Raw genomic sequence first — 12,834 nt, 5'->3', positions numbered from 1 at the left:
TACGATAAAGCCTTTGACTGTGTGGATCACAACAAACTGGGGGAAATTCTTAAAGAGCTGGGAATACCAGGCAACCTTACCTGCCTCCTGTGAAACCTGTAGACAGGTCAAGAAGCAACAGTTAGAACCAGACATGGAACAACAGACTGGTTCAAAATTGGGAAAGGAGTATATCAAGGCTGTATGTTGTTAGCCTATTTATTTAAGTTATATGCAGAGTACATCATGTGAAATGCCGGGCAAGCCAGAACCAAGATTGCCGGGAGAAATATCAACCACCTCAGATATGCAGATGACACCACACAACCCTTATAGCAGAAAGTGAAGAGGAACCAAAGAGCCTCTTGATGAAGGTAAAAGAAGAGAGTGAAAAAACTGGCTTAAAACTGAATATTGAAAAAACAAAGATTATGGCAGACGGTTCTCACTTCATGGCAAAAAGATGGGGAAACAATGCAAAGAGTGACAGACTTTATTTTCTTGGGTTCCAGAATCACTGCAGATGGTGACTGCAGCCATGAAAGTAAAAGACACTTGCTCCTTGGCAGAAAAGCTATGACAAACCTAGACAGCATATTAAAAATCAGAGACATCACTTTGCCAACATAGTCAAAGCTATGGTTTTTCCAGTAGCTATATATGGATGTGAGAGTTGGACCATAAAGAAGACTAAGTGCTGAATCATTGATGCTTTTGAACTGTGGTGTTGGAGAAGACTCTTGAGAGTCCCTTGGACAGCAAGGAGATCCAACCAGTCCATCCTAAAGGAAATCAGTCCTGAATATTCATTGGAAGGACTGATGCCGAAGCTGAAGCTCCAATACTTTGCCCACCTGATGCAAAGAGCCAACTCATTGGAAAAGACCCTGATACTGGGAAAGACTGAAGGCAAGAAGAGAAGGGGATGACAGAGGATGAGATAGTTGTATGGCATTACCGACTCAATGGACATGAATTTGAGCAAGCTCCAGGAGACGGTAAAGGACAGGGTAGCCTGGCATGCTACAGTCCATGGGGTCACAAAGAGTCAGACACAACTGAGTGACCGAACAACAATACTTTATATCTCCAAACACACAACATTGAGTGTAAAAGTATGTTTTCTACTTTTTATCATTTCCCCAAACTATAACCCCTCACTTCTACCAAAGTACTTGAAGCTAGACTATACATATTACAGAGGACTAAAATAATCATTGTTCTTATACTACTATAACACAAGCTAGCAAATGGTATATTGAAAGAACCACCAGGGCTTCTCTGGTGGCTCACTGGTAAAGAATCCACCTGACAGCGCAGGAGACATGAGTTTAATTCAGGAAGATCCCGCATGCCAAGGAGCAGCTAAGCCCACTGGCCACAACTACTGAAGCCTTCGTGCCCGAGAGCCCATGCTCCACAACAAGAGAACAGCATGCAAGGAGAAGCCCATGTACCACAACTAGAGAGCAGCAATGAAGACTCAGCACAGCCAGAAACAGATAAATAAATACAAGTGTAAAAAAAAAAAAAGTAAAAAATAAAAGCACAAGTGCAACAAGAAGTTATGTATACAAAGAAATGTCTAAGTTGCAAATTAATCTAAATTCTCAGAATTTAGATTAAATTACATAGTATGATTTTTATTATCAAAAACCACATGACACTGTAGTTGGAAAACATTTACCCTAAATGGCCAGTTACTGAAAGAAACTTGTTGGACTTCGTTGGTGGTCCAGTGGTTAAAACTGCACTCCCACTGAAGGGGGTATGGATTCCATCCCTGGTTGGGCAGAAGCCCACAGGCTTCTTGGCCATAGAAAAGAACCTTGCTTTTCCTGGTTTTAAACATTACCTACATTCTATTGGAACACAGAGAAAAACAACACATCTATTGCTTGGCTTTTATAAGACCTGACTAGTGCTACACCTACACTTTAGATAAAAAAAAATCTTCCTCAAAAGATGGTGTATAATGTGTAAAAACTGACACACTAAATCTAGATTGTGCACATGGAGTGTACACATCTAAGCTGGCTGTAGATGCATTATGAGAGTTCATTATTTATAGGCATCATAGAGATAATCAAAGCAATCCTTTGGAATAAATGATTTATATGCTTTATAAATTCAAATTTTCATATACTAATTTTTCTTTAAGAAAAACTATACCAAAAAATGAGAAAACATATTCTACTATTATAAATGATGATCAAAACAGCATAGCCTTTTTTCTTAATCCCAAACTTTTGAAACAGTTGCATACCTAAACAAGTATTTTTTCATACAAACCTATGTTCTTATAATGTCCACAGTTTTTAGTAACCTCTATTACTTGGGAATTTTTAGTTAAGAAAATACCAGGATAATGAATGACTATTTTCTATCTTAAGCTTCATTTTGTCTCTTTCTATATGCCCGCCCTAGAGGTTCCAGATTCTATCCACAAAGTAATTATGGTCTAGGACTGAATCAGATTTGTAACAAATGTCCACTGGGATTCTTCGACCTAACATCGATGGGCTAGCCAATACACGTCTTCTAGCTCACTGAATCCTTTCACTCCACCTTAGGGACTTTCCACGCTACACAGTTAGAAGCTTTCTTTCACAAATAATGGAAATGAATGAAAAATGGTTTCAGAATAGAAAAACAGAAACCCAAGTCATTATATGGTATCTAAAAGCTACCCTGCATCTACTATTTTACTGCCTAAACAAACACTTTAACATGTATGATAAGGGATATTCTAAGGTCTTAAGTTTCATTATCTCTAATTTTATAAGATTACTGACATGCATCGTTTCTATTAACACTTCAATATACCCAGCCATATGATAGCATTAAACTAACAGTGACCTACAAAAGCCTAGAAATCATTATGATTTAAGTTTTTCAGAAAAAATAACAGCATAAAGTCAATAAAATGAAATTTCTAATAAACATAATTTTTATGTTACCAAATCAAAATGAAACTAACAGCAGCCATGAAATCATTTATGAAATGTATTTCCCTCAAAAAATAAAAAGTGTTTCTAAAGAGAGAGAAGAAAAATTACAAAGTACAATATTTTTAAGCTACAAGCTTTACGAAAATCTGTCACCATTTATGTTACAATTCTGCTCATCAATAAGGTACTTTTTTTTCAAAGAACCATTCGAAAATCAATTATATCAACTCTTTTGTATAGAGAAGCAGCACACCTTTCAGGCAACTAGTATTAATGAGTAGACATGACTATAGAATCTCCATTTGTTTCTCTGACAAAGCTGTGGCTACTCTAGTCGCTCATTGAAATTCCATTAATCTAGTGTACCAAGGTCCAATGCGAAAATCAAAACTCCATCTAACCCTTTATCAGTTCACAATAACCTACAAGTGAACTCTGCCTGTTAGCATGCAGCAAGTTATGATTTTGCTATCAATCAGGCAGTTGGCCAATAAAAAAAAAAAAGGCAGGCTGGAAACAGTGTGTCTGGCAGGGTTTGAAGACTTTGTTTTTGTTTTCTGTTTTCATTCCCTTTCAATTTCTATAGGGCGTCTGGACCTTGTGAGAATATGCATTATTCTCCTTGGCTGTGATTTAATTGCTACCAGCAATCAAGTCGAAGCATCACTGAAGTGTGCTTGAATTTCATTAGAAGATATAACTTATGCTACTTTCCTACAGTACCTAATAAACCATAAAGAAACCAAAACACATATGGCTTGAGGGAATAACTGGAAAATTAGGTAGCCATTTGGGAACTGACTGAACTTTTGAACCAGAGGAACAGAGAAAAAGAAATATTAAAGGAAAAGACAGACTTAGAATGCACAGAGATGTGCAGGTTTGACCTTTTCAGTACCTTGAAAATTACATTAGCATTATGAAAAATACATATCATGTTTGGAGTTTATAATCCATCAAAGTTGAGATACTTTGTTTAGTGCCTACCATAAGGTAAAAGTCAAAAGGACAAAACAACAATCTGATTTGACAAAAGGCCTTTTGGTGACCCATGCTAATTTAGTTACACTTATTGTTAAATGTATTATCATTTTATAATTAATATATCATTAGACTAAGGTCACACAATGAAGGAAAATTTATTCAGCAAAGGAAAGAGAACACATATAAAATCTAAGTTGCAGGGAGAAAAAACTAATATGATTAGATAATATTTTAGAGTGGAAATTAAAAGTTCAAGTAGTAGTTTTAAAATTAACTTATAACATTCTTAGGAGAAAATATAAAATTATCAAAACTAGGACTGTTTATATACCAAAAATGAATAATACTAGAAGTTAAAATTTCAATCTAGGAATTGCTTATATAAACACTGATGAAAATGCAATATTTAACAAGCTAAAATTTAAATGTTACACATAAACATAATTTATTAAACAATATTCAAATATTGACAATGCTTTAACAGTAAATCTTCTTGTGCTATTAATATATTTCCTGTATATCTGGTTATGAAAACAAACATATGATAAATTATTTACCCATTAAAAAAATAATCATGTAAATGCACTATACAATAGCAATTCACTTTTCCTAACAAATCACTGGCTCTCACAGATATTTAATTGTTGGATTTCTAAGGTTGTTATTTTTTCAAGAAGGTACATAATACTCTCTTGTACATCAAAATATTTATGCTATTTTGAGAAAGCCTGAGCATATATAGTCTATGAATATATTTGTATGTGTGTATATATATATATTTTCATAAGATAAATATTCTTCATATATGTATACATACAAACAAACTCATTTCTGTATACTTACATTTTACAGACAAGCAAAACAAACCATTGTAATGTGTCTGAAAAATAGTTCAACTCAAACAATAATTCATTGTTTTGCCTGAAAATATTACTTCATCAATGATAAAACATTTTCTAATAGAAATGCTTTTGAAGATACGTTAGAAAGGGTAATGCTCTGTTTCATATACTAAGTGTAACTGAAGAGAAATATGCATTTAAAAAAAATAGAACCTATAAGAGAAATTCTTTCCTTTTAAAAACAGATATTAAATGTTTGCCAAAATGTAAAATTTGACACAAAATGGATATGATTATTGTTGCTACACATTGTACAAAGTTCTGAATATAAAAAAAAGATTGTGTTGTTCTGAATCAGTGGTTAGAATGTTTATCACTTATGCATGTACTTGACTTATCCCTGTTCTGCAATAGACATAATTTTATACCTCATAAAAGCAATTTATGTTTCCAAAGGGAATAATCTGGATAACATAAAATGTGGAGTGCTCTGTTGCAGGAAGCATATTTTCATTCAGCAATTGTATTTAGAGATGGAACTGCACAGTTTGATCATCATATAGTGGCAGAAGGCATTATTCATTTCTATGTCTATGTGAAACTTTGAGTGCCACAAATTAATATGCATGGGTAATTTATCAATATGCATTCTTAATTTGTAACTATATATCACCCTCATAGGTCTCTATAGTTCAGATACACTCGACTGGGTGGCACAACAAAGTACATGCTATGGTAAAAACAAGTTTCATAACTTTGGAAGTTTTTAAAAATTACTAAGAGATAAAGAATCAATTGTATTACCATTTCAATTAATACAAAATACTGTAATATTACTGTATAATATGGGATATTTTTAGATGATAATTAGAAAAATGAAAATGTATATAAAAGAAGCATTCGATGAAAACTTGTCTCAATGAGAGAAGGCAATGTAGGAATAATTAATTTAATATTTTATGAACTCATTTTGTATGAAGTTTTCAGGAAAAAAGAGATCAAAAATCTTTTTCATTATTTATAAAATAAATAATACAACAAGCCATTAAGCAGCCCAATAAAATTAAGCAAGAATCTGATAATATTAAATTAACCAACAAGTATACTAATAATATTTATATGATGATATGATACAAGTACTCTCCTCAAAATTCAAGTAAAGAAAATTTTCTAGAAGAAGGAACTACATACTTAGGAAAACCACTAGAGAGAGCTCTTCTGTTCCTTAAAAGGTCCTGGTAAAGGTAAGTTAACCGCAGCGTCTGTGTTTATCTGCTTTCTGACAAGATCACCACCTTTACATATTGCATTGTTCTGTGTTAGAAGTGTCAAGAGGTATAGTCTATGGGAAAATGTAACATACCATCAGAGGGAGCTTCATCATCTTTATCATATCTTTCTGAGGCTAATGAAATAGTGTCTGGAGGCCCAGCAAAAGGGTCATCGTATTCTTCTCCATCTTCTGCATCACCTATGAAACAATGAGAGATAAAAGAATGGATGCACATTATAACTGAACCACTCTGCTGTATACCTGAAACTGACATAACATTGTAAATCAACTATACCCGAATATAAAATAAAAAGTAAATTTAAAATTACTATTTAAAAAACAAACAGAAAAGAATCAGGGAAAAGTCTTTTATAATTTAGCCATCTTTAAAGAGTGTTACTTTGTCAAAGAGGTAAATGGTACTATTAAATTCAGTCACTTTCATGGAAGAACAAAGAAAACTTTTTGAACTAGATAAAAACAGATCCTATTTTAATGTATATCTGTTGTAATTTAGATAAAAGTAATAGTTTTTGAAAGTCAGTATACAACTGCTTCTTTCTGTTACAAAAGGGTACAAGTTACAAAATTATTATGGTCTCTACAAAAATGAATATCAAATACTAGAAGCAGGTTAAAACATGGTGTGTATCCAAAACAAACAAAACCAAAATAACAATAACAGCAACCAAAAAAAGCATGGCAAGCACAAGAAAAAATAATTCAGTTAATTCCACTTACCTACTCAATAACTGGAAAAATGATGATGAGAAATTGATAAATCAAAACCATATGAACATTTTACATTTTCAGTAAAAATCACACAATTACATTTGAACAGATTAAAGATACTCACTTGCATTTTTAAGAGCAGGAATCTTTTACAGAAAAACTGCTTTAAAATCCATATAAACCTTTAAATTCAGACCAGGTGATTTACAAACTAGACACTTTCAATTTTTCATTCAGTGATATGCTATTTTTTTATATTCTAGCTAGGTTTCTAGATGATTTCCAAACCTTAGGCTGATTGGGTGAAGTCATTTAATCTCCACAATAAAATCTTGTGGTGTGGGTTTTTCCATATACTCATTTAGAATAATTTTTTAAAAGAGTGATTCAAACATTTACTATATACTAGCCATACCTAACCACTCATTCTTCATCCATATTCAACAAGAAAGAAAAAGGTATGCTTAATACCATATCAATGATTTGTTAACAATTCAAGCTACTTGTTAGAAATTCAAGAGAAAACCAGCCACCTCAGGTATTACCTAAAAACCATAGTGAAAAATCTCCATAGGAACCCTCAACTGCCTACAGTACCACTTTTTAGATCACAGTTGCTGGGCAGATCCAGATTAAAGCTACTGGGCTCTCCAAAATGATGTCTGTATTCTCCGACATTCTTCTGATGGGTTGCACCCTACTTTCACCATATTTTGGTAGAGAAAATAGCCTCTTTCAAGACAATACTTTCAAAATAATAAAAATAAATATTCGTATCTATTTTCTTAAAAGTCTGACATTTAATCAACATTTATCATCCCTACCCTGAAAGTAAAGATAAGGACATCTCCCACCAAGACAATAAGAGCAGACTATAGAGATGACTACCTTATTGTCCTTAATGATTACACCATTACGTGCACCATACACGGTGATGCTTCTTCCCCAATTAAAATTCCAAGAAACATATACAAACACTGCTCCTTCTTCAGATCTTAATTTCTTTCTTTCAAGATGATCAAAGTACTTCTCAGAACACTCAGTGATCCTTTATAATATATTTCTCTTATGGAATGAAGAGTGGTCTGATTTAAAATATGAGGTAAGACAGAACCTCATAAAATTCTAGTAAAAATATATTTGAACGTGAAATGATAGCTCATGGAATACACAGTGGTAAAGATCACAAAATTCTCAACTGTTCAAGATTGTTAGCATATCCTTCTATTCCTAACAAAGTAAGAATTTTTATGCTATAAATTTTCTAAGGTATTTCATATCATAAACTATAAATCTTGCTGTGAAAAAAGTATTAGGACATTTCAACCACATCACCATAACTTAGCAGTTAGCACATTACACTATTAAGAATATATAAATATGACAATAAAGCTAATGATTCATGGAAAGAATCTTTTTAAAAATTCAGATGTTCAAGCTTAAATCTATTAAATTCTATGTGGAAATAAAAACAATTTTACATTTTAAAAAATCAGAATTAGTTTATTATCCTTGGATGATATCCATTGTATATTTTGTGTATATATCCATGTATGTACACATACACAGCAAAAAGATCACTATTAAAGCTATAAATACAATAATATTTAATATAAGGGAAGAATATTCTACACAAATTAGTCACTGACATGTTAAAGACCTCTGTGGGCTTTATTTTTGTTTTTGTGTTTTTTTTTAAAAAAAAAAAAAGAACAGTTTTTGGATTGTAAAGTGAAATTATCTTCAATTTCCCCATTCTAAGAACTGCAGTTCATTTCATAGGTTGGTTTTTTTAATTACTATGACATTTATATTTATCTAAGACAAAAATACATTACATACTGCTATTGGCCTTATTTCTTCCCTCCCAGCCCCCTTCCTCCCTTTTTTAAGCTTCCCTTGAATTTCATTCAGAAAGTAAAGAAGATGAATCTCTGTGGTATCTGTACAGGGTTATTCCCTTTTTAACTTGCATGCAGTTGAAAAAATACATCATTTTCAAAATGGTCTTCATGTTACTGTTCTTCCAGTGATGATTTACCCCTTTTCCCTGACTCTAATTTTTTTCAACTCAACAAAGACCAGCTATATTATAAGGGGCCTTAATTGAACACAGGGGTCGCTGTTGAGTAGTACAAAGCATTTTTTCTCCCCAGGGGCTGAGTACTTGCAGCTATACCTACAAAGACTTCGATAAATTAAAAGGAAAATGTTCAACTTGTGTTTGTGTAATAGAAAACTGAACTCCAAAGCAACAATGAGCATCAGGTAAACGTATCCAACACAATTTACAGACATAATTGAAAGCATTACAGCTAATCAGACATCTAAAAGAAAAGCTTGCTCAAATGAAATGTCTACAGAATCATTAGTTGGCAGCCATTCTATTACAATCACACATAATGTCAGTGGTGCCTTGAGCCTGTGCCAATGACAACAGCATAAATTTTGCATCTCATTTCTATGGTCATAAAATTAATGATCAGTTTAAAAATACTTCTTTGTAAAAGTTATTGCGCAAAGACAAGACATGAATGTGTCCCTGTTATGTACTCAGAAGGATAATTATAGGGTTGTTGCTCATTAATACTGTTTCTTGTTTCCCTAGAAAAGCATTTGATTTATCCCACAACTTTCAAAAGTTTAATTAACGATACAAAGTTAACAATCTAAAGGACAATGATCCAAGACTTCTCATCCTATAATTTCATTGGTGAGTTAAACAACACAGCAAAATCAAGGCTTAATCGTACCACAGCAACATATGTCTTTGGAAAACATTTTTAAATTTTTAATAGTTGGTTTCAAATCACTATTACCCCTTCTTTTTAATATAGGTCCATGATCAATTAATGTTTTCCTAAATGCCTGGAGATAAAAGCCCATGAACAGTCATGATCTCTCCCACCACGAAAGGTGATTTAACCAATCTACAGCTTGTTTTAGCAAATATAGTCCTATTTTAGATGCAATCAGGTAAACATTAAACCAAATAACGTATCTAAAATTCAGATGATAACCATTCCCTTTCATAGAAAATGAAAGACAAACTCGGTGGGGGAAATTACTTGAATGAAAAATATTAATTTCTAATTTTCTTAGTTCATGTGTCCAAAATAATTTCTCAAGTAATAATACACAGATAAATAGACATAATTAAGCATTTAACTTGTCACTTCTTAAGGGAATCTGTAGTTTAATTCTTGAAAATTTGGAAGATTTGATTCACCACAAGTAAGATTCACTCCACAACTCTCCTACCACACAAGGGCTAATTTATAGCATGCAAATATGAGGCAATTTTAAAGGAAGGATACCACTCCTCAAGCATTTAAATTCCTACCTTTGAAATACACTTCTACTGCTATAGGCCCCCAAACTCAAATATGCTTAACACATTTGTATAAGGCCAGAGATGGGGTGGAGGAGCTGCAAGCTACTTGTGCAGATTTCACTGGGGAGCTAACTTTCAACAGAACATATACTATGTTAGGAAGGGTAAAAGTAAGGAAATTTAACACGATCCAAAATGACTCTTCTGCTGTTCTGAAGGATTCCATCAGAAACAACTAAAATGGGTCCCTTCTTACCTAAGCGCCTTGGTACTCAAAAAAGCAGTTTAGTCAATTAATAAACTTAATATCACCAATGAGGTCAAAGAAAGTTGCTTTCTCAGTAAATCTATTCATACTCAACATCAGTGGAGTTTTAGGACAAAATCCACTAAATAATTTTAATTTAAGGAAAACCATTTTAAAGGAGAAAATGAGTTTTTAGTTATGACATCTCAAGGGAATTGAAAACAATATATTCACATTTTTTAAAGCTGTAGACATCAATATTTGAAAAACATTCTCTTGAAAATATTTGTCTCATGTTAATAATGCACGCCCTTCTGTTAGTAATTTATGGTTTCCTTGAAATTTATTTAAAGATTGAATTATAAATCAAGATTTACTAAATTTTCTTGATAATGAAGTTGAATCTGAGAATACACATTAATATAATATTGAACACTATGTGCCATGCATAGCTATCTTCACATTATCTTAATCATTCTGTAAAGAAAATAACAATACCAAAATCATCACTGGAGTCAAACAAGCCTGATATAAGGACAAGATACAAATACAAGTAAAACTTTTTTATTATATACCTAATATGTATTAGAAAATTCTATTTTATACTCAGTCAACAACACTGTTTACTCAAGTAGTAATGTAGTTCAAGTCACATTTAAGAGTGCTATGACCTTGTCATATGACAGAGAACAAATTCTAAAACAATCACAATTCTAAAATTAATTCTAGGGCCTGTATTTAGGCCCTAGAATGAAGCCTGTATTTAGGAGTATACTTTATATTACGAAGCTATATTGCAACAAAGAATAAAAAACTATGGTTAGATAGTTATGTCATGTACAATATCTAAAGGTTATAAGAAGAGATGTGAGAGGAAAGCAAGGAAGGATGACAGACATCTGTGTACATTAGAGAAAGTAACAAATCATTTATTCAAGATGAATAAATGTGAATTAATTCACTTTATTTAAGAACGCTCTTCCAGGTCCTTTTTTCTCCCAGTATTATTAAAATGGTACTTAACCATCATGTAAAAAACAGCACGTGAAAAAAATAGGAGTATAAAGGTAAAAAAGGAGGAAAACAGCCTCTGGTCACTTCACTGTGACCCCATATTGACCTGAGAGAGAGGAAACAGCCAAAAGGAATTCTGCCCAGGTCTCCCTAGATAAAGACAATCCAAAAACCCCAAGAAGAAAATATAAGGAAAAAGAAGAAAAGCAGCATTATCAAAATATACTTAGATGAACTAAATTTATTCAATACAGAGATCTATTAATAAATTCTTATTTTTAAAAAAAGATGTATTTTGAACAACTGCTTATTCAACAACTAAGCCTGTACTAACATCCTTTTAATATTTCTAACCAACGACACGAGTAGTCTTTTTAGAACAGCTGAATTATACTTTAAGGGCAGAATGGCATAAAATTACTTAGCTTCTCATATTTCTCCAAGGTATAGATCTAATTTATCCACAGGCTTACTTTTGAGCAGGCACTCTTGGTGATTAGTTAACTCAATACAGCAGTATTGAACTACAAATGACTTATTCAGAGGAAAATGATTATGGGAAATCTCTGAATTCTGTGTTATTTGAACTCGTATTCTAGGCTCATTTTTCAATTTTTATCAAATACTATATAAACCTCCATTCTCTTTAGAGACAAAGAATGTATCTCAGTAATGTAATTTTAATATCCACACACCTGAACAAGTCCTAAACCAGAATACCAAAGGGAAAATTCCTATCCCATTATTGAATCATACGCAATTCTGCAATGATTTTATACTCTCACATTTTCTTAGCTTAAAAATGTTTAATGTACAAATAATGAAGTCACAATGAGAGTCCAATAGTCACTAGAACAAAACGTGTGTTTTAAGAAAAAAAGGCAGAATCTGATATGTAATATTCCCCTATAAACAGTGCTTTGTATAAAAGTTATAATTAAAATGCATAAATGCATTATTTCTATACTCAGCTAAGCAAAATGCAACATGATTAAACCCACAGTTTAGGATTCGTTGTAGAGTACAAATAAGTAGGCATTTGTGGAGAGAAGTTTCCTGCTCTTCCCTTTATTTAATAGTGTCTAAAAATTTAACATGGAAAAAAAAAACTCTTATTTGCTCCAATCACAACAATCTTGATGACAATGTGAAAAGAAACTGTGGCTTCCTTTTAACTGTTTGATTTTAGGTTTGTCTGCTTAAGTACTTGGTTTATTGAAACTGTCATTACTCTCTCACTTATCAGTAAGCAGAGATATGAGTTTCTCTGTGGTATCTGCTAACTAACCCCAGTTAGAAGATGCCACACTGCTCCTCCCAAACCCAGAGCCTAGCTCCACATAGTTAACTGACCTCATGTTTTGACCCTCATACCAGCGTCCACAGGCTTCAGGTCATGACCCATGAATTAGCATCATGGAAGTAAGGGCCATACCAAGTTTCTTTTACAGAACTGAAGACGTCAAAGGTAGAGACGT

At 32.7% G+C, this 12,834-nt stretch overlaps 1 protein-coding gene across 2 annotated transcripts in view; it reads right to left on the bottom strand.

The window, feature by feature from the left end:
• SKAP2 (src kinase associated phosphoprotein 2) overlaps positions 1 to 12,834 on the bottom strand; it is a 171,544-nt gene that overhangs the window by 147,756 nt on the left and 10,954 nt on the right. For both annotated transcript variants that reach the window (XM_024990910.2, NM_001038214.1), the window contains 1 exon segment: positions 6,120 to 6,227. In XM_024990910.2, the coding sequence (XP_024846678.1) occupies positions 6,120 to 6,227 (108 nt within the window).

The sequence above is a fragment of the Bos taurus genome, chromosome 4 (genome assembly GCF_002263795.3).
Source record: "Bos taurus isolate L1 Dominette 01449 registration number 42190680 breed Hereford chromosome 4, ARS-UCD2.0, whole genome shotgun sequence".
In the NCBI taxonomy this organism is placed as follows: Eukaryota; Metazoa; Chordata; class Mammalia; order Artiodactyla; family Bovidae; genus Bos; species Bos taurus.
The sequence above is the reverse complement of the archived record's forward strand: the minus strand, read 5'-3'. Positions and strand labels throughout refer to the sequence as shown.